The 22163-nt window shown below is 36.8% G+C and overlaps 3 protein-coding genes across 3 annotated transcripts; all 3 read right to left on the bottom strand.

Moving 5' to 3' along the window:
- Positions 1-22: 22 nt before the first annotated feature.
- LOC145482256 (26S proteasome regulatory subunit 7) lies at positions 23-8435 on the bottom strand. Its single transcript, XM_081460907.1, has 14 exons — positions 7240-8435; positions 7074-7111; positions 6636-6717; positions 5566-5657; positions 4637-4776; positions 3657-3729; positions 3441-3536; positions 2799-2963; positions 2072-2159; positions 1764-1887; positions 1584-1662; positions 926-1022; positions 714-775; positions 23-364 (listed from the first exon to the last, which is right to left on the bottom strand). The coding sequence occupies exons 1-14, from the start codon at positions 7310-7312 to the stop codon at positions 269-271; spliced, it is 1305 nt and encodes a 434-aa protein (XP_081317033.1). The 5' UTR covers positions 7313-8435; the 3' UTR covers positions 23-268.
- Positions 8436-8564: 129 nt separating this feature from the next.
- On the bottom strand, positions 8565-15066 carry LOC145482274 (cdc42 homolog). The gene is made up of 5 exons (XM_081460937.1): positions 13896-15066; positions 13021-13173; positions 11216-11288; positions 10351-10460; positions 8565-10217 (listed from the first exon to the last, which is right to left on the bottom strand). The coding sequence occupies exons 2-5, from the start codon at positions 13123-13125 to the stop codon at positions 9930-9932; spliced, it is 576 nt and encodes a 191-aa protein (XP_081317063.1). The 5' UTR covers positions 13126-13173; positions 13896-15066; the 3' UTR covers positions 8565-9929.
- Positions 15067-15193: 127 nt separating this feature from the next.
- Positions 15194-22029, bottom strand: LOC145482275 (cell division control protein 42 homolog). Its single transcript, XM_081460938.1, has 5 exons — positions 21922-22029; positions 19406-19559; positions 17894-17966; positions 17401-17510; positions 15194-17075 (listed from the first exon to the last, which is right to left on the bottom strand). The coding sequence occupies exons 2-5, from the start codon at positions 19508-19510 to the stop codon at positions 16788-16790; spliced, it is 576 nt and encodes a 191-aa protein (XP_081317064.1). The 5' UTR covers positions 19511-19559; positions 21922-22029; the 3' UTR covers positions 15194-16787.
- Between the last annotated feature and the right edge of the window lie 134 nt (positions 22030-22163).

Raw genomic sequence — 22163 nt, 5'->3', positions numbered from 1 at the left:
GATCAGGCTAGAGTGAAAACCCTTTTGTTATTTCCAAACACTTTAATTTTGTACAAAAGGTATACATTACTTATAACATAAACATTCTCTATTTTCGACTTCAAATCCTATTGCTATGAAAACAAAAACTTTGACAAGGCACTTGAATGGGTTATTTCCAAAACCCATTTTAATGCTCAACTTGATGGACACAGCACCCAGTTGGCATCTTCATGGTGGCTTCTCAGGGAGAACTTCTATTATTTTTGTCTTTTGGTAGGTTTTGTCCTCAGTTGTAGGTCATGTAACGTGGTGTGGCGCTAAACTTTGCATAGGCCTTGATTACTTTATTTACTGCCTCAAGGAAGTCCTTTTCTGTAGCAACCTGTGATAAATCATTCAAAGAGAGTAAAAATTAGTGTAAAATGATATCAATCAATCAAAAAGAAAAGATTCCTGCAGTGTCTTATCTTCTAGCCAGCCATCAGGCCTACTACTTATGAGGGACTCTATTTTAATTTTATTGGCTACAATATACCGGTATTCATGTGAAGTCCACAGTTATATGCCTTGAGAAATAATCTCATTACATGAAAAGGGTTGAACTTAGTGAGCAAGACCAGGTTCTGTTAGCAAGCTGAGTAATGCTAATATTATGCAGGGTTTTCCATTGAAATGCCAACTTCCATACAAAGCAAAACAGACAAGAACAATTAGACTTTATTTTCACATACTTTTCTTCTTGATCGAATGGCAAACATGCCAGCCTCTGTACAAACACTGCGAATTTCGGCACCTAAGTAACAGAAGAGAAAGAGGTACAGACAACACTGATATGGAACATGCACCAAAATAAGGCAAAGGACACCGTCACTGTGAAAGGTTGTTAAAAGGGTGGAAGAGAACATACCCTGCAATAACAAACTACATGTACAATGTTATTTACCTGTGGTGTTAGGACACAGCCTTGCCAGTAATTCGTACCGAATGTCACGCTCTACGCTCATAGATCTGGCGTGGATTTTAAATATATGAGCTCTGCCCTGTGAAAACACAAAATAAACAGTTCAATAGATCCCATTAAGGAGTAATATATCAAACACAAGAGACAGTGTTTCATCAGGATATCCAAACATCAAGAAGAGAGTTGAAAATGTGATGCGCAGTAGAGTATTTATGATGAAATTCAAGGTGCTGAATGGCTGATGAAACACTGTCTTGAGTGTTTGATATATCTTTTCAATTGAAACAAAAACTAAGGAGTAAACAGAGAAGTCAAAGACCGGGTATCCAAACCTCCTTTGCGCTTGTGGTTTTCTTTATTTTCACTTGATGAATTATCAATGAGTTTGAGAAGTCTGCGATGAAGTCTTGCAGAAGATACTTGTTTAGAGCTTCTCAGCTCTTCAGGCTGTAATTTCACAACCGCTTAAGTTGAATATATGACTGCGATGAGCAATCATGTCTTCCTATCTTTCTCCGCAGTTCAAATATATCAGCATTCAAACATTCCTTGTAATATACATTCATTTGGCTGGAGAGAAAGCTTGTAATATGCAGTGTGATAATATACATTCAAAACAAACAAATATACATGTGTGTACCTCTAGATCTGGGAGACTAAACTCAATTTTTCTGTCCAACCTTCCTGGCCTTGTCAGAGCTGGATCAAGAGTATCTGGTCTGGAGAAGAATAGTGCATACTTTTTATTATTTTCATCACTTTAAAAAATAGACTAGAAGAAGATCCACCTTGAATAGTACTGTACAATGAATCCTCTTACCGATTTGTTGCCATCAGAACCTTGATGTTTCCTCTGGGATCAAATCCATCCAGCTGATTAATAAGCTCCAACATTGTCCGCTGTACCTCGTTATCACCACCAGCACCATCATCAAAACGAGTACCTGAAACAGAAATGGTAAATACTACAAATCCAAGACAAGTCTAAAAAATGTCTGTTTGGAGGGGAGGGGGGTCAATAAAAAAATTATTACAGCACCACTGTCAATGTTCAATATAACAGAAAAAATTCCTCAGTCAACTGACGTACAATTCAAATGTACAACCTAAAAATGCGACAATCAGTACCTCCGATGGCATCAATTTCATCAAAGAAAATAATGCAAGCTTTCTTTGTTCTTGCCATTTCAAACAATTCACGAACCATTCTTGCACCCTAGTGACAAAGAAATATTGCATGAATAAATTATTATGTTACAGCTTCAAGAGTTATCAGTAAGAATAGCATCATCATCCATCATCATACATCATCATACAATGTACGTGTCCACACATAAGGCAGCCATCTATAGTCCCAACCTCTGCATATAGATTCTCTTTGCAGAATGAAAACCATTTTGTTAGAATGGTAATTGGAAAATTTGGTGGTATATTATCAGACAACAGATGTATCTCCAGTCCTGGTTGATGATTTTCCTGATTTTCATACCTGTCTGCCTGTCAGTGTACAGTGCAACCTCACCATCTCCAATTCGAATCATTTCCCATTGAATGTATAATATGTCTTTTCACTTCTTTACTACCAACTATCTCAAAACCCTGCTATCTCAAATTATTATTTGTTTTCCCAGAGAGTTTGAGATGTCCGGGTTGAACTGCTAGGTTATTTTTAGGAGAAACCAGAGGTTGAATTAACAAGCTATCCTTGAAACATTTCTTAGATTGTCAGTTGTAAGAACTTTGCATCACAAACAACACAATACTTTCCTTTAGTGACAGATCCTTCACTTCTTTACTTGGTGCTGACATCCCAGATATTTTTTAAAAGATGAATAATTCACAAGTAGCCACTTACCTCTCCAACATATTTCTGAACCAGCTCTGATCCAATGACTCGAATAAAACAAGCATCAGTCCTGTTAGCCACAGCTCTGGCACAAAGAGTTTTTCCTGTTCCCGGTGGACCAAATAGAAGAACTCCCTTGGGAGGCTCTATACCTAGATTAACAAACCGCTCAGGCTGTGGAAAGAAATAACATTAACTAATAAATACAGAGGAACTTGACTGCCTGTCCCATGCCCCACTGGGGGCAATAAGAATTGATGAACTTGACTGCAAAAACAAGAAAACACAAACTTAGGTAGGTAAATTTTGTCTTCAAGTCTAGTTGACTTGCCAGGCTGAAGCTCAGTCAGTACCCTCTGACGATTAAAAGAAAAAGAGTTTCTAAACCATCTACATGGGACAGTAATCTCTTAAACTTTCAAATTGTCAGGTTCCAAGCATTGCACCCATTTACCCTACTGAATGGAGAGAGGGACTGTGAGAGTTAAGTATAGTACACAACAATTCTGACCAGCACTCAAGGCCTGTCAACTTGATTTAAGTCCAGAACACTGTGCCTCTCAAATTATCTATCAAATTTCGAAACACAATGTGCATGTACAACTGACTATGAACCAAAGCAACCAGTTTAAATGCAACAGCTTTACTTACATGTAAAAGTGGAGTTTCTACAACTTCTCTCAGCTTTTCAATCTGTTCCTTGCAGCCTCCTACATCTGAGTAAGTGACGTCAGGCTTCTCCTCAACCTAAAATATAAACAATTAGTTCCCAGAGGTCAGAACTTTCCTCTGCAGTTAAAAAGTTACCTTAACCATCTGCAAAACATAAACTTTCTGCACTGATGGAGAAAGACTTGCTTGCTGTACCTGCATCATGGTAACTGTGGGATCAATTTTTGGTGGGAGTGGAATGTGAATTTGGTACTTGTTTCTGTCAACCCTAAAGTGAATCAAAACATGGCAATGTAATTTAAAAACACAAAATGATTTTGTACAGGAACACAGCTTAAAATTAAATTAATTTTAGTAAGACAATAATTTCAAGAAAAGAATGTATCTGATTGTGCACCAGCTGATGCTTTTTTAAAACTATGATGGTCTTTCACAGTTTGCCCTGGATGTAGAGAAGACAGTACTATCTGTGAGAGCAATGTGTCTTGTACAGGATCATATCAAAAGAACAAGGACACAAGGCCACAACACCTCAAAAAGCTGCATGCTGATGCCACCATGCCTCTCACAAGGACAGGCAAAAGAAAAGCAACAAATTCCTATCCAAAGTCATACAGCAGAACCTCCCATAAGCAACCACCCAGAACGTCAAAACTACACCTGTAGGTGGTCGTTTACGGAAGGTGATAACTTGAGAGAGCATAGACCAAATTGCGTCAAAATTTTGTCTCGTTAGCATATTGTAACTGCAGAGACTTACCCCATGTACCAATGCCCATCTAAACCCATATAATAACTTTTAGTAGCTACAAAAATATTATTAAAAGCTTTCAAAAGTATTTATTCAGATTATCATGGTTTGTTTCTGATAAACTACCTAATAAGGCAAACAGAACAAGTCTCACAATAGTTATAAATTGAATCTTTAATGTCAAGTGGTTGCTTACAGGAGTTAAAAAACAAAAGGAAATTTCAGACCTTAAGCTCTAAAAGTGGTTGCAGTCGCTTACGAGAGGTAGTCGTATACAAGAGGTTCCAAATACAGTGATTTCACTTAGAAACTTTTGGTATTTTGGAAAGTGGTCCCTGAGGAGAGGTGGCCGCAACTGAAGGTTTGAAACAGGATGTTTTAAGGAAACTAATGATTTCCTGCATAAAGAATGAAACTATCATACCCAACTCTCATTCCTTCTTCAATATCCGTGGGAGCCACTTGATCACCAAGATCCACCACAAACTTGGCAAACTGCTTGACATTTATCACATACTTTGCATCATCTGTGTCGGCATTGATTATCTTTGTACATCTTGCAACCTGGTAAAGAGAACAGAACAATGAATGAGAAATACATACAAACATGACAATAATACAGTGTAGCTTGTCTACCAGGGCTACCAAGACAGCTTCAGCAGGGCTGTCAATAAGGGCTGTAACCCGTAACACCTGTTACGGCTGAGTACCGGTTTGTTTGATGGACCCTTGATGTTACAGGTGAAGTGACCTGTTGTTTATACCATTCCCTCATAAAGTAACAAGTTTGCTACGGGTGTGAAGATCCAGGCTACAGGTGAATATTAAAACTTAATGACAGCCCTGCTCAGGGATTGATACTCCAGTGCCGTGCACAAAAAATTTAAAGATACATTTTTAATTTATCGGTTAATTGGTCGGTAAAATGAAATAAAATAGCACACACTCAACAGAATTATTACATTAACAACATGTTGGAAATCTTAGTTACATGCACATAAAGCCTTACTGATGACCAGTCCATTTCAAAATAATATTACTGCAATAAAGTTTATCTTTGGAATTGGAAGGCACATCAAGAAAATGACAGACTACCACAAAACATTTCCTTGTGCGTAGTCGAACCCCCACTTGCAGACACCTACATTTGGTCCCTGTGGTGTCTGCTTACCAAACATTCACTGCAATTGACAACTGATGATGGTAACTTGTTGATCTTAGATTTACATGGAAAAATTATGTGTTGACCAATAGTGAATGAAAGAAGAAAAAAAGTCAAAATCCTCTGAAGCTACTGTTTACTTTGAACTCATTATTCCAACTCCCTTACGATTGGTTTATGATCATCCTTACCTGCAGTGGCTGTTCTCCCTGAAGAGTTTGTTTATCTGCTGCCAAATCCCACAGAGCAGGAGGAGCTAGCCCTGTGTCTGATTCTTTAATACCTGGGAAAGCAAAATAGTACACAAATATAATTATAACTACTTTTATTTTATCTCTCAGTTATTACGCGCACTGTGATTGGTCAATTTAGCAGGCTGTATTCTACTGTATGCCCTGCTAAAATTTAAGCTGTTTTTGTTACCAAAATGTTTTTGCGATTTATTGCCAAATGTTTTTAAATTTATAGCAAGTAAAAGTGTAAAACCATCTTTTAGTTTAAATTCTGTATTAGAACATGCTAATGACTTACAGTAACAACAATTTGAAATTTACTCATTCTGTTTTTGACGTTCAACAGAAATTTGTAACTGTTCTGTGTGAATAGAAATCATTCCCAAACCCGTCAGACACGTAGTAGTGACATAGTAAATATCTTACTAACCTCATCTTCTCAGTCCGTACTGTAAATTACAGATCTTTGTTTTGTCCCCTTTGATTGATGGCCTGCACACTTTGTGCTTGGGCCATACATCGAAAGGGAAAAAACGCAGTCTAACTTACAGTATGGACCTTGAATGCGGTTAGCATGAGTTCTATATACAGACACTGTAGATGAGCAAAGATCATCCCATAAATACAGTGCTGAGTTAAACTGAAATTTGATTTAGTGAGTGGTCACACGCTAGGGCTTTCTCTACAAACTTTAATTTGAAAAGTCCTGTTGTCAGTGCATGAAACAGTAAGTAATAGAAATCGCCTCATTTTGAAATAGTCACATATTTGGTTTAGTCCATAGAAATGTAAGCTAGACCAGTGTACATGTACCACGTGTTGTATAATAAGCAGTGCCATGTGGAAGTATATATGCTTTTCTTTTTTTTTTTTGAACATAAATACTGCTCTAAAGCTTTCACTCGAAAGATCACACAGCGTGAGGTCATGGGTTCATGGAAGTATATGAAGTACACAGATGTACAATGGGCATTACACAATGACTTATAATTAAGAGTGATTGTTGGAGTAAAATGGTTCATGTTTACCTGTTAATTCATTGACTTTCTTTAATGCTCCTTGGATATCATCTTCCACCTTTTTTATAGACCTGCTATATAAACCAGCACCCTGTCAACCAAACAAAAAAGAGTTCATTTCCCTTTCAACAAACTTGAGGGGGGGGGGGGGGTGCTACTAGCTGAGAATGACTTTCAGCTTTTTTATGCACGGTGTAGTCAGATCATTCCATAAAACCACAATATAGTTAGATCATTGAACTTAAAAAGTGTTATATAAAAGATCCTTTACATCGCTTTAAATCGCTCCGCGAGAGTACTGCTGACATGTGATCGATCAGAACAAGACAATAAGCTTATACAGTGTACATGTCAGTCTGAGATGTTCAGTTTCTGTCGTAAGAAAGTTTTAAGTGTACAATGTGTAGGCACACTTAATCCACGATACAAATATAGAATCTAACTTACATATGTCTTTAGAATTTCTATATCCCCTTCATCGAGAACTGTAAAATAAAGGACCGGAAAAAAAATTAAAGAAAGTTGTGACTTCTGACAATGTTCATCAACATGTCGAACGGTTCCTTTCCACATTTCTCGCACTAAATACTCTACTTCACCGCAGATTACGTACCTTGAATTGGTTTATCGTCTTTGGAGTCATCATCTTTAGTTTTTCTTTGATCTTTACCTAAATAATCCGGCATTTTGGACAAACAATATTATTCTCCTCTGAATTTCAAATATGGCAGAATATAATGCTACTGCGCATGACTAACGACTGCTTTGTCATCGCTCCCGTGAGCCTTTTCGAGTCAAACTAGTGCTAGTCCTAAAGCAATGTCACGGGCGTTTTAGTTATTTCTTTATTTATTTTTGGAGGGGAGAGAAGGTGGGTTGGGGCGGAGGGGGGGGGGGGGGGGTAGACGGCCATAATTACGTAAAATCTTGGGTAGTTTGATCTACAGTGTCATAACATTTACGTCCCATGGTCATGTTTGTGGGAATCTTACATGAACACTGATAATATTGACATTTTTGGTTCTTCTGGACATGAAAAGGTCTGCCATGGTTGCCACTGTACTGGCATGGCTTTTCAAAATTCCATGACTTTTCCCTGATAAAAATAAAAATTTCTCTGACCAACTAAATACAAAATGTCAGATATAATAGCAGCTTCTAGCCTCATTTTACATCCCCATCCATCCCTTCCATCTTTCATCAAAACTGATAAGTTTAAAACAAATTTTTCTTCTTCAGCAATTGAAAATATCATTGAAAACAGTTACCCCAAATGTTTCTTCCAGCCTTAAAAGGTATTAATTCAGCGGGGTTAAATTATTCCAATTTTCCCTGACTTTTCTTCAAAATGTCCACTTTCCCCGACTCAAAAAAAATTTCCCTTTCCCTGACCTTAAGTTTTTTCTTCCCCTAACCTGTGGCAACCCTGTCTGGGATTCTTTGTCAGCACAGTTCAATCTATTCCCTCAGCTTTGAGGCAGTTTAATCTGAAATCAAATTTCAACCAGGTTTTGAGAAGAAGTTTTAAGCTATGGGGTCTGTTAGTGCATTTGTCTTTAAACTGAATTCCAGTCTCCGACAAATATCCTGGTTAAGTTCCAGGAGGGTGACCAGAAGGGATTTTATGCCAGTCGAATTTAATTATCAATACCGTTTGCAATTTATCGACTCATTTATTGATCAGAATGATTCTTGACTTTTCCATGACCTAAGTGTACCGACTCCTACAAAAACTCAAGTCTACACTATCAGCCTGGCCTTTTCAGATAATTAGCTGCATGTTCCAAACATGTATAATATTACTGATAACAGCTGGGATTAGATCACTTATCAAGCAATTCAGTCAAGTCACAATTCAACTCAATAATAATGTTGAATAAAAATAAATAGAGCACAAAAGACAAGCTAGGAATTATAAATTGGTCTTTACACAACAAAGAACCTTCATGTACATTTATTAATTAAAGGAACACATCTCTCTGTTACCAAGTGATCTTCATCAAATTTCTTTTTTGCATATCGACTTAAGTCAATGTGCAGATCACACGAATGAAGGAACTTAATATATTTTGATATTAGTCAGTTTCTCCCACCTAATTAAGAGAACTGGTAATGTCGGCACACCTGTAAAAGAGCAAAATAGGGCCACAGCAGAAAAACACAGACATACTGGTAAATAATTAAAAGCCAGCGTTCTCAAACATGTTGAGAAGTCATCAGTGAACACGGAAAAACAGGAGTAACTGGTTTGGCTACCACAACCGAAGTGGGCAGATTCACTGAATTTATTCCTTACTTTTCTCCTACATCAAACACTCTAGAAATTGCTTTAAAAGGGTACTTCCATATCAAGTCTGTGTTTCATTGTAGATCAGAATGAACCCACAGAAGTAGAGTCACTCCTCCATGACCATCGAAGGTGAAACTATCTATATATTACGCGTATTAATAAAACAATATCTAGAGTGCTTGGAACTTGACTGCTAAATCAAGCACACCGTAAGACAAATTTATGGTTCCAGAAAATAGCGATACCAACCCAACATAGGGGTCATTCTAAGGAGGGAACAGGGGGCTCTAAAAAGGCAACATTTTTAAAGGAAAGTATGAACCAAAACTGGAATTTCCAGAGAGATGGCAGGTTTAGACCAAAAAACGCTCTGCAGGCTGGGGTATAGATATTTTCTGGAACACAAAAACTGGTCACACATAGTGGCTACAAATAGTGTTCTAGAAATTAATATTGCAGTCAAAGTAACATTTTCCATTCCTCTATAATTTCAATATATTTTAAGAAGAAATGACTGTTTACACAAATGTACAAGGAGGCCAGAAGTCTGTGGCTTTTAGGGGTTTTTGATCTTGCTATCCAAATAGCTATTCAAATTATTTTCCCCTTTGAACCATGCAAAAATATATCCTAACAAGTTCAAAAGTTCTGAATTACATGCACTTACTTTTTGTCAGTATTTCATTGCTAGTAAAGCAGGAATGAGGTTGAGCGAAAGATTCAACCTGGCCACAAGACTGTCCTCATATGACAAAGAATTGTCCCTTGGGAGCTCAAGATGTGTTCTTTTTCCTTTACTTTAAACTTTCTAGCAAACAGAACTTATTTCTGAATTCCTCCCAGTAATTGCTAGTAATATCCTATACAGCTATTTTCTCTTTAGTACACTTGATCCACACTTGATAAATTCCAGATCTGAATAAGTACTATTTTTCGTGTGTGGAGAATCAAAATCTTGTCCATTTGAATCAAGATGGCAAGTGTTCTTTCCTCATTATTTAACAGTCTGTCCTTCAAAGCAATGTGCATTTCTTCTTCTTTGCTGGCTCAGGAGGTTCCAGTGCAGCTAGTATTGCTTCATCAAAGACATTTTTCAAGCCTTTCTGCGTCAATGCAGAGCATTCGACATATTTCACAGCCCTCAGCTCACGTGCTAACTTATCACCACCCTCATTACCTATGGGTTTCTGCTTGTTCTTTGACAGTTTTTCTAACGTTCCAGCATCATCCCTCAAGTCAACTTGTGTACCAACAAGTAGAAAAGGTGTCTTTGGACAATGATGAGTGATTTCTGGTACCCACTAAAACAGAAATTAAACCAAGATAAACTACCTTTGATAAAATTTATTTGTACAAGACAAAACCAACCAACTAACAGAATATCACAAAATCCAATTATCACTAGAAAGTAGAACAAAGAAAATGCCACCTTACCTTTTCTTTAACATTTTCAAATGAAGACGGGGACACTACAGAGAAACATACAAGGAAAACATCTGTCTGAGGATAGGAAAGGGGTCTCAGTCTGTCGTAATCTTCTTGACCTGTTAAGGAAAAATGATAGTATAAAAGTGAACAAATATTACTTCCCAACACAACAATTCATTAGATGACACACACTTTTTCTAGGCATCAGCAATTAATTACCAAATAGTCAAAAGTGCCGTAAATGTGGTTTCTTTCCTGCACTCTGGCCAAAAACAATTTTTGAAAACTAACTTGGTGGGTTGCCTATGACTTAAGGTCTAAATTGTAAACTACATCTCTAAGGTGGTTTAAATGGTACTGTAGATTCTAACAAAATTGAAATAACTATAAAAAGAAATTATGCAAATGACTGATCATAAGCAGCAACTTAAGTATACTATAGCCTGAAGTCAAACATGACAGGTGACAAAACCTTTTAGAACTATACCCGAAGGTAATGGAACAAAAATAATGTTTTTTCACTTCTGCTTTCCTAAGGATCAGTCATGTTCCATGCAGTTAGACCAGAGAAGCCTTGGTTGATTCCACAATCAGCTACAATGTAAATTTGAGGGGGATCTTTCCTCAAGTTTAAGTGGCTGTATTGGCCAGGCATGGCAACCTCACCATGGAAGAGAATGGTAAAATAACCAAGGCCTTTGTTTCAATGTAAACTCGAAAGTAAAATGTTTGTAGCTGGTTGGGAGGCATATCAAACAGCAGTTAATACAACTAATAAAATACATGTTGATTTCTAGCGTGACAATCATTATATGGGTCTTATTCTACCGACAATATACATGCTTGACCAAGCTCTTACAAAGTTACTAACCTGCAGTATCAAACAATCCTAATGTGTAAGGTTCACCACCAATCATAACAGTAACAGCATAATTATCAAATACCTACAAAGAAAGTGAACAAAAACCATTATCCATAAACTACAAAGGAAGAATGCATTGCATGATGATTCCATCTCTTGAGAAAAAGTCTCCTTCTTACATATTGGTGGAAAAGTTTGAGTGCAACAGATTTTAGGCAAGCCTTTGTCTTCTTCCAAATGACAAGCTTACTAATAAACAGAGCATGACGATTAGTAAAATTAATCACATGTTCTTTTTATCACTTAATTTAGGTAGTACTTGCTACAGTTACTGGGTGAAATTTTAGCTTCTCAAATCCCCGAAGGAAAACATTAAATTATTTACAGAACATTTTAAAACTGACCTTGGGAATTAAGAGTTAGACAAAGATAGTTCAAAGTATTGAGTGAATGTGCAATACCCGCTACAGTACATGTCATTATTAACATTAACATAAAATCAAAACTGATTCAAAATTTTCATAATCCTAATCAAAGTTTCTTCACACAGAGATAAAACTGGTGATATTTCCACGATTGCCACTAAATCATTTGCCTTGACCATCATTACTAAGTTGCATAAGCTAAGAGTAGTTAACAAAATACAGGACGTTAAGGATGAAAAATGCAAAGAAGAAGAAATTGGTGAAATGAATGACAATTATCACATGGATTGCACTACCAGGTGAAAAACAACATGTATCAAGGACATGATTGTAAACTTAGCATAGCAGGCTTTCTGACTTTGGACTTTTTAGAAATATCTCCAGTTCCAAGATTCTCACAGCAAATACTGGGGTTTCCTTTAAGATAAAATTTATTGTCAAGTATACTGAAGCAGGCAGGGTCTAAGTGAATTTACCCAAAAGTAATGGAGTTTAGATCATGTTCCCACTCTTAATCAATATCAATAAACATATGGAGCCAATGCAAAATAGACACATCAGAGAAACAAAGACATTACCGGCTTGTCTAACAGTTTACTTATCTTACAACCAACCAAGAAGCTTTTAAAGCTATTTTAACCACAATTCAAAACTGTCAAATGCACAACAGATATCTGAATTCACACACATGGCCTTCTTAGAGAAATGAGTGCCAACATGCCATGCACGATATCTTTACTTATAAGTTTTCCATAACAACACATTACACACAACAAACTATACATTCAAACAAACAATGAAATTAATCTTCCCACAGGGGTGATGCGTCATAAAAGCAATATTTTAACACCAATGCAAGTTTTCCAGCAACCTGCTTTTGTTACTACCATCTTGGAAAAAATTGTTTCCAAGATTCCCCATATCTCTATGTAAATCTTGTTGAAAATGGGCGACCATATGTTAAGCTACTGCACTTGAAATCATTATGATAAAGTACAAGATAAGCCCTCTGGCAAAATGAACTGCATTATTAAAACACTACCAAATATTTCATAAAAAGTGAAATATTTTTCATCTTGCCCTTTACGTAAATAGGTAAAAATAAAATGGTGTATTTACAGGAAGAGACGAAAATCAAAATACTGGGATACAATCCTTGCCCAGTTCCAACAAGTAGTCATTAAAAGTATGCTCAAAATTACATTCAGTTAAAGTTCAGTTGCCAGTAAAATAAATTTTTGGTTCAAAATATAACATTCTCGCAGAATTGAAAACTTAAAATGAACATCAGCAAAAAGCCGACAAGTTTGAAACCTCTACCATCAAAATACGAAAGGTGTAAGCTTTAATTATTGGAAACGTGAAAAATAATTCTAACACTAAACTTACCGTCGGTACATATTCACTAGGAAATTTATTTGTTGTGTAGGAAATCAATAAACAGGTTTTTCCTACGGCTCCGTCCCCAACTACAACACACTTTATGGTTTGCATACTGCTACAATATAAGAAATTTTACGGTCTTCGGCCAATGTGGAAAACCTGAAAGTATAAAATTCGATATGATTAGGACTTCGTATGACAGGCGTCAACAAACTACTCGCTTGCCCCGGCATATTTCGATATAGATTTACAAACATGAACCAAGACAGCAAAAGTTCGCTTCGAGAAGTATGAAGGGTCGTTGTATCGCTGTAGTATGCCGCAAAAACGGAGATCTCCTGTTCGTCATATAGTCATGAATTTTGAATAGGCCGAGAACGAACCAAACCGCGAAGAAAATATGCGCTTAGAGTGTAGGAAGGTTTGAGCTTATCTAGAAAATGTGCTTTCTCTGGATTAACTTCACTCTCAATGAAGATGTTCGTCAGTCACTAGCCTGCCTTATTACAGTACTGACACAAAAATGTTGCTCAAATTAAGTTTGAATACAATGAATGAAAGTTTCACAACTTCAGAATCTCAATGCAGAGGTCGACGATACCACTCCGATGGAATGAAGGACGGTGAATACTCCACTTCAATACTTACACTATTTGTCACATCATAACATCCCTACAGCTATCTTTTTCTGGCTGCTAAAATTCCTCCGAGTTGATCAATCTCTCGCAACCTCGCGAAAGAGTGAGATCATCAAAGAATATCGTTGCCATTCATGTCGCAAGAAATGGCGGACTATGGCGAGAAAAATCGAAGCGAACGAATTTATCAGGGCAAAAATAGTTATGGAGAAGGATATACAACTAGGGAAATGCAACACTTACCGGTTATTACGTTTTGACGCCTTATATGCCCTACAAACGTCGTAAGAGGAGCGGGTATCTAAACTATATAACTACCGCTTTTTCCATGAATTCCACTTTTGCAACGAGATGTCCGGCTTTCCAGGGGCGTTGGTTGACGAATTGGCGGGGGGCCCTCGAGTAGCGATGCTCATAGAAACGAGGCTATATGGAGCGAATTCTGTTGTGTAATATCATTGGTTCACTTTAATAAGGCCAGGTCGCATCGCTGGGAATTGTCCAATGGTCATCTTCGTTATAAAACTGTGTTGCAACTTCTAAATTTACCACAGAATATAAAGCAAGAAATTTGTCTGGATTACTTCACTTCCTTATCTTTGTTGTGCAGCTGAGCGTGTATCAATTATGATCCCTGCCCAAAAGGCAAAATGGAAGTTTTTCCTTTTTCATAGGAAAATATCGTCACAAGTTTTTGCTGATTTTATTGCTCTGGGCTTACACTGCAAAAAGGCTGAGTTCTTGATTCTGGGATCCATAAAAAGATTTTTTTTTACAGCCATATAACTTGTTCTCAAACTGAAAAAAATTAATCATTGCAGATGGACATTACATGAATCATTGTTCCCAAAGGAGAAATATTAAAAATTTCCTTTGTTTGGGAACTCCAATGTGCATACAAATGTAATTGGCTACTGAAATGACACATGAAGGTATTGCAAGAGCCAAAGGGAGTCAACACTAGCTGCACAGCCTTCCACCACACATGAACTATATATGGCCCACAAGTTGTGACTGTAAAATTCTGCACTGCTTTGGAGTCAAAGATTTACATCAGATCAGGACATTGAAATAGAGGCAAAAGGTAACCCATGCCCCTAACATACCTATATATATATATATAGCTCACATGACAACAAAACTGTCAGTTCTCAGGCTTCATATTATCAACATATTATGTAAATTAGGATACAATTTAGCACCTCCCCCGCCTTTTCAAAATTTAAGCTCTAAAATTTCCATGCAAAAGCACCATGCCAAAAGCTAAATCAGATCATTACTAACAGCATTCTCGTCCCCTTAGGCCATGCTCCTTTTGGTCAGCACCAGGAATTGCGACCTCTGGCCAGACCTGATTTTCTGAGTATATGCAGAGTATTCGTTTCGTATTCTCAGCCAATCAAATTTGTCAGATTTGATGGGAAGTCAATGAATTATGGGCATGTAGTGTTGGACCAGCCCAAAGATCGTGATTCTTGGTGCTGACCAAACGGAGCGTGGCCACTGAGGATGAGAATGTACTAACAGTAGTCTATCAACTCTCCAAACAAAGAATATTTATTTGTTAAATTACCAATTTTCTTTATATACTTCACATTTAAATTTCAAAACTTCATCATCAACTTTTAGCATCATTTCTGTACCCCTCAGTACTTTAGACTACGAAATATGATACAAAAATGTAAAATGGCCTAATTTAAAAATTTACATATCATTATGATATTTTGTTATGCTATTAATAAACTCTATGTATATAATTTCATTTAAAAATACTTATAACTGTTTTTATTCATTTATTTTTTTTTTCTTCTGTCACTGAATATAGGTATCCAGAACTCTTCGTATAAAGCAACTGTGTTAAAAAGTTAAAAATTGCTGCTATATGACAGTATTACACTGTCTTACCATCCTCTTCACAGCTCCAAAAAGAGGCAATTAGGATATGTAAAACTGGTGAAGAAATACTAAATAAACGTAAATTCTTTACTTTTACTTAATTAAGCGGATAGTTGAAGATGCCTGTCTTCACATTGATTCATCCATGGATCTCATTGAAGCTCATATTGGTACACATATATTTTTTTACTGAGCTCATAAAAATGTCATTTCTACCATCCATCCCCTCGCCAGGAAACGCCCTTGACTCGGATCAATGTACTGTAAAAAACATGTGAAAATTACCTTGTAAAGGTACTATCAATTATTTAGATAAATAGAGGATGAGTTTGTCAGGTTGGTGCCATGTTCAGCTGCTTTGTAGTTTGCCTTCAGTTGTTTCACTGAACAAAATGAGACTTCTAATCAAGAGCAAATTGGGAAACTTAATCGCTCAAGACTATAATAAAATGCACTTTACAAAATAATGTTATATATAATGGGATAGAAAAACAGACTGAAGCCACTGTTAAATTCCGAGTAACATCCTTCTCATCCTCCTTGACATTAGAGACCTTAAGCTATGATGATGGCGACACCAGGGACAATGCCTAGTAAGAAATGGATTGATATTTTACTCTCGAATTTCGTAACTATCTGAATCTGCTCAGTACCCCTTGATTAGTCTGAAAACCTGCTGAAACTAAATATGTAATGTAGGCGATCAATTCCAAAACAAAAGACAAAAATTTGCTGTCATGGCCCACGTTCTCCAAAATACGCAAAACTTGGTCATTTCAAATTATTGCTTTGCAGTGGACAGCTATGAAATGTAAGAAGATTTAAAAATGCAGGTGCATAGCCATTATTCTGCTCATCAAACCTTTTGTTTGGTGATATTTTTGTTGCCATTGCCATCATGGTTCGCTTAAGTTCCCTGATAGAACAGAGGTACCTTTTTAAAACCTTTGAAAATTTCCTGTTGGTTTTGCAAACTTCCAGGACCATCAAAGTGCCAAAAACACACATTATTAATCAGCTTATGGATATGTAAAGAACTATAAATGTCAAAAGTGATTAATCAAGAACTTCACCGAGTGGCAGTAAGCATGATACATTTTACTGCAAGTATATTGTTTCAGATGTCATAGATTCCTGTTCTACAGTAATGTTTAGGAAACATCCCAAACCTCTGAAATTTTAAATCCAGGTGGCAAAATGTCTAATATCGTATCTCATTCCCTCTGAGCTATCCATTTCTCAAAGCAAAGAACAGATCTTCTTCTTTTGTGGTTCTGGAGGTTCCAGTGCAGCTAAAATTGCTTCATCAAAGACATTTTTCAAGCCTTTCTGTGTCAACGCAGAACACTCTACATACTTAACGGCTTTCAACTCACGAATTAGTCTCTCCGCAGCCTCAACAGCTATAGGCTTCTGCTTGTTCTTGGTCAGTTTCTCTATTGTTCCAGCATCATCCCTCAAGTCAACTTGGGTACCAACCAGCAAAAATGGTGTCTTTGGGCAATGGTGGGTAATTTCAGGAACCCACTAAAAAAAAATAAAATAACAGAATTGAATTAACTGAGTTCAGGGCCTGGTTGTGTCCAGAGGGCTGTTAAAGATAACCACCACATAGCACAGTTTGTTTTGTTCACTTCTGTCCTCTAGTCTGTAGCAAGTGTTTTAACCCATTTTAAATGACACTGTGTCTCTAAGAAAACATCATTCCTCCCTAAAAGCCATTTTATTTAAAAGTAATCTTACCTACATGAATAATAAATATTGCTTCATAATGTACCCTTTAGATCTTTTGAGTTAAAAACTGACCACAATAATTTAATTTACCACAGAGAAACTTCAAATTGTATTTTACCTTTTCTTTGACATTTTCAAATGAAGATGGTGACACTACAGAGAAACACACAAGAAAAACATCTGTCTGAGGATAGGAGAGGGGTCTCAGTCTGTCGTAATCTTCTTGGCCTAGAGATGGCAATAAAATATTGAGAGAATAATGTCCAATATTATTGAAGATAGGAGTTCATGAAAGCAAAAACAGATGCATTGAGTATTAGTGTGTAAGGTCAGAAGACCAAGTGGAAATTCTTTTCATAGGTGTGTTAGAGTTATTGCAAATGCATGGATAATGCATTTTACTAAACACATAAAAATGGAAACAAATTAATAATCATAAATAATGTGAGTTGAGGCACTGTGAAATTTAAGTGCATAAAATGTTGAGTTTTGGATTGATTCTAAATTTAAATCTGTATACATGTATGTATGTCTGTATAAGAGGACCATATTTGTGAAATAAAGCATGCATACAATCAAATCTATCTACCTTGCAGTAATGGTGAACTAACCTGCAGTATCAAACAGTCCTAATGTGAAGGGCTCACCCCCAATCATAACAGTAACAGCATAATTATCAAATACCTGGAAGGTACAATTCCTCACATTATGAGAGGGTGAATATGAGAAATAAATGGCTTGAGTGCACAGTGTTAAAATATACATTAATAGCTGAATGCAAGGCACTTTGTAATATTCAATCTCAATATAGGTCAGGATCTCTTTCACAAGAATGAGACCGATGGCCAAAATTGTGGAGCACTTTCTTGATGTGTTAGTGAAGTTTAATCTGCTTGGTTGGAAAGAAAAACCCAACACTCATATTCATGGCTCTAATAAGTTTTGCTCTTTTTGCAGCGGCTGTTGTTTTTACAGTTTATGCATGCACTCCAACTTTGCAGGTTGATCTTCAATGTCCATTTTCCTGTTGGTACACACTTAGCATATTTTTTCCCCTGCTTTAAAATGGCAAGCACTCAAGAGTTCTCAGGAGAAGCCAGCAGCTGGCGAAATTCCACCAGCTGTAAAGACGAATTATGTAGCTGCCTGTTCCAGTTATTAAATTTGTGGTATACGCTGTTATTTCATTTACAATAAATATTGGTCATTTGGATAGTAACATTTTCTTTTGCGTGCAAGTTTATATATTTTATCGATTTATTAAACTCATGCTACTGTATGTATGCATGGCATTTGCCGCTAGTTGTTCGAACCGATACGAGTTCTATTATTCATATAATTATGCTAATCTCTTACTGTTGCTTTGTTAGCGCAAGCGAATAAGGCGCTGAACAGGCCAGATTCGAGTTTGTTTTGTCATGACACTAGTTTGATATGAAGTCGGTTGATTTTTTTCCCTGGTCTATTTCTCTACTTCTTTCAAATATAAAAACATCTATTTAAAAAATCCATGCTGTTGAAGCTGCTTAAAGTAACCATTTAAGTTCACGTTGCGTCAAAATCAACCTTCAAAGGATTCGCCGCCACTTCGAAAAGTGAGTTTTTTTGCATATGTTATTTCTCAAAAACGAAGCACAAATCAACAAAAACAATTACAGAATGATGCTTTTTATGTCAAAACAAGTCAGTCTGCCAAAAATTAGCTCGATCCTGCAAAAAATAAAAATCGGTCCAAAAAGCGATATACGCCCTTTTTGCACGAAAGCCTTCCTTTATGTAAAATTACAGTCTGCTGTTCACCATTTGTCAAAATACACATCAAAAAACTTCTGGAATGTTTATTTTCAGATAAGTTCTTTTCTTGTCTGCACAATAGTCCTTGCTTCACAGACATTGTCTATGTTATTTATCATGGACTCTCACTATAATGGACACTAAACAACGTCCCAGAGTTGACAAGAGTTGACTGTGTATATCACTCTATGACTCAACAGATGTATACTAAACATCGCATCTTTTTCAATGCTTATACAAAAAGCAAGTAATTACCCAGTAGTAATTTACCTAAACTCAGGTTAAAACTCTTAACTGAAACTTTGGCTCTTTGAGAACAGAAAACTTACCGTCGGTACATATTCACTGGGAAATTTATTTGTTGTGTAGGAAATCAATAAACAGGTTTTTCCCACTGCTCCATCTCCAACTACAACACACTTTATTGTCTGCATATTACAAAGGTATGAGGACTTATAAAGGTTCTGGCCACAGTGTTATGCCCTAAAAATAAAATAAAATGAACTGTTATCAGAACTTTTTAAAACACACATTAAAATTTGAGAGTCTAATCCTTGCAACTTCTCAAAAGCAGTGAAAAGTTATAACAAATTATAATAAACCAACAAATTTAATGGTTGAATGCATATTGCATCACACTCAAAATGTGAGTCATTCTGAGAGATTGGTGTATTATTTTTTTATCTTCAAGTTCACATTTCTCAGAGTTCTGTGATGCATTGACCAAGGCAATACATTCTCATAAGTGCATTAATGATTATATTTAGCTCTTATCAACCGAGCAGGCGGTCTGTATGGGAGAATCTTGACCGAGGTTGTGAGTACAGACCCAACCCAGTGAGGTCTGTACACACGACCAAGGTCAAGATTTAGCTCCTATTAACCAAGCAGGAGGTCTGTATGGGAGAATTTTGACCGAGGTCGTGAGTACAGACCGAGCGCAGTGAGGTCTGTACACACGACCGAGGTCAAGATTCTCCCATACAGACCAACTTAGCTCGGTTAATAAGATGTTTATTATATGGCAAAGAAGAAAACTTTAATTCGTTTAATGTAACTGGTTTGCTGACATTTTGCTTTCAAACGACGATGAACTTAACTTAAACCTCCCGAAATTTGCTCATCCCCTTTACTTCTTTTTTTGTCATCAGGCTTTCTGGCACTTCCATAAATGATTGAGAAGAAAATAAAAGAAAATGGTGAACATTTTTGTATTTTAGTTTGCTACTTTGTAAACGCAAAATGAAACCGGTCTGGCTAGACGCCGGTCTAGATGGGAAAATCTAGACCGCGGTCAATATCGATTTCAGCCAATCAAATTCATGCATTCGGTAGTTCTCAGTCCTTGTAAGACACAGCCATATAATAATCTCTTATAGAGACTGACTACGATCTTTGAGTAAAATTTTTATTATACGGCAAAACGAGAAAAATTTAATTTGTTTAATGAAACTGGTTTGTACTAGCCGACATTTTGCTTGCAAACGGCGATGAGCTGAGCTTAAATCTGCCAAAGTTTGCTCGTCCTCTCGACTTTTCTTTTCTCATTGGGGTTTTTGGCACTTCCACTGATATTTTTAGAGGAAATTAGTCAATATTTTTGTATTTTAGTTTGTAACTTTTTCACCGCAAAATGTAACCAGTCTAGACGGCGGTCTAGATGGGAAAATCAAGACCACTGTCAAGTAGATTTCAGCCGATCAAATTCGTCAATTTGGTAGTTCCCAGTCCTTGTGAGATACAGCATATAATAATGGGAAATATTAAGTCCCGGCCAAACGATTGTAACATTTCACCACAACATACTGCAACAACATTATGGGCACAACATGCCATATGTCTTTGGCCACCTTGTTGCTACACGTTGGGTATAGGCTCAAGTTTGAAAATGGTTAAATTTGAGCCAACAACACCGAACATGTTGCAACACATTGCAACAAGGTGGCCAAACGCGTGCAACATGTTGCGCCCAACAATATTAAGTTGCAACATGTTGCATCAAATATTGCAATCAATTGTCCAATCAATTGGTCAATCCCTTTCTTATTTCATTGCACCAGCTATTACCTCTAGGATCCCAGTGTCAGGTCTATAACATTCAAGAAATGACTGACTTTTAAAATATTTATAAAACTGTTTATTAGTAGCAGGAAGCTCCATAAACATAGGCAGCTGTCAATTTTGTTTCGATTTTTCGTCAAAATTCTTATAAAAAAAATCCTACAAAACATAGACATCTACCTTACATAAAAGACAACCTACAGTCTGTTATCATGGCATGTCCATTAGTGAGGGGTGTATGGTCTATAACCCAAATGAGCGATGAATTTTCTTCTGGCCAACTGTGAGCTAGGGAAACTCTACAACTCACCTCTTATACCCCAACTAAAATGGCAAGTTAATTTTCCAAAATAGGGTAGTCATGTCCAAATAGATATGTCAGTACAACTTGACAACACATGAAAGCAGCATAGAAACCTTATCACTGAATAGGCGCCGGTAAAACAGGGCCTAACAAACCGAATATAAGCCTACTTGTAACCTCAGTTAATTATGAAACAAGATATCCAGTTAATTTGTTCTCTTGTCCTGCATACTGGAGCATCGATTAACAAGCTCGATCTACACTTCACAGTGATTCCCGAAATAACATCTCCCTTACGAATTCACACAAAAACTACGATCACCAGAAGAAGCAGAGAGCCAAATATCCCAAGCTGTGTATGTAGAAAAACAAATTTGTGATCGGCCAACCATTTCGCAAACACTATGGCCATAAGCCGGTCTTATTTTAAACCACAGGTAGCGGCGATGATTTACTAATAACAAGAAATGACATACTTACTTATCACTTATGGAATTTGACGACCTTTCATACGCGAAAAACACAGCAAAGTCGGTTTTTATTCCACTATTTCTTCGAATTCCACGATTTACACCCAAGCAATATTTTGGTCGTCTCCCAGGGGCGTTGGTAGATGGCATGCAAGCGAGGCTGTTGACCAGAACTTATATTACCAATCCTGTGATTGGTTTATTTTCTTTCGCCAGGTCGCATAGCTCAAAATTGTCCAATCGAATGCTGTG

Source organism: Orbicella franksi, chromosome 3, assembly GCF_964199315.1.
Source record: "Orbicella franksi chromosome 3, jaOrbFran1.1, whole genome shotgun sequence".
Taxonomy (NCBI): Eukaryota; Metazoa; Cnidaria; class Anthozoa; order Scleractinia; family Merulinidae; genus Orbicella; species Orbicella franksi.
The sequence above is the reverse complement of the archived record's forward strand: the minus strand, read 5'-3'. Positions and strand labels throughout refer to the sequence as shown.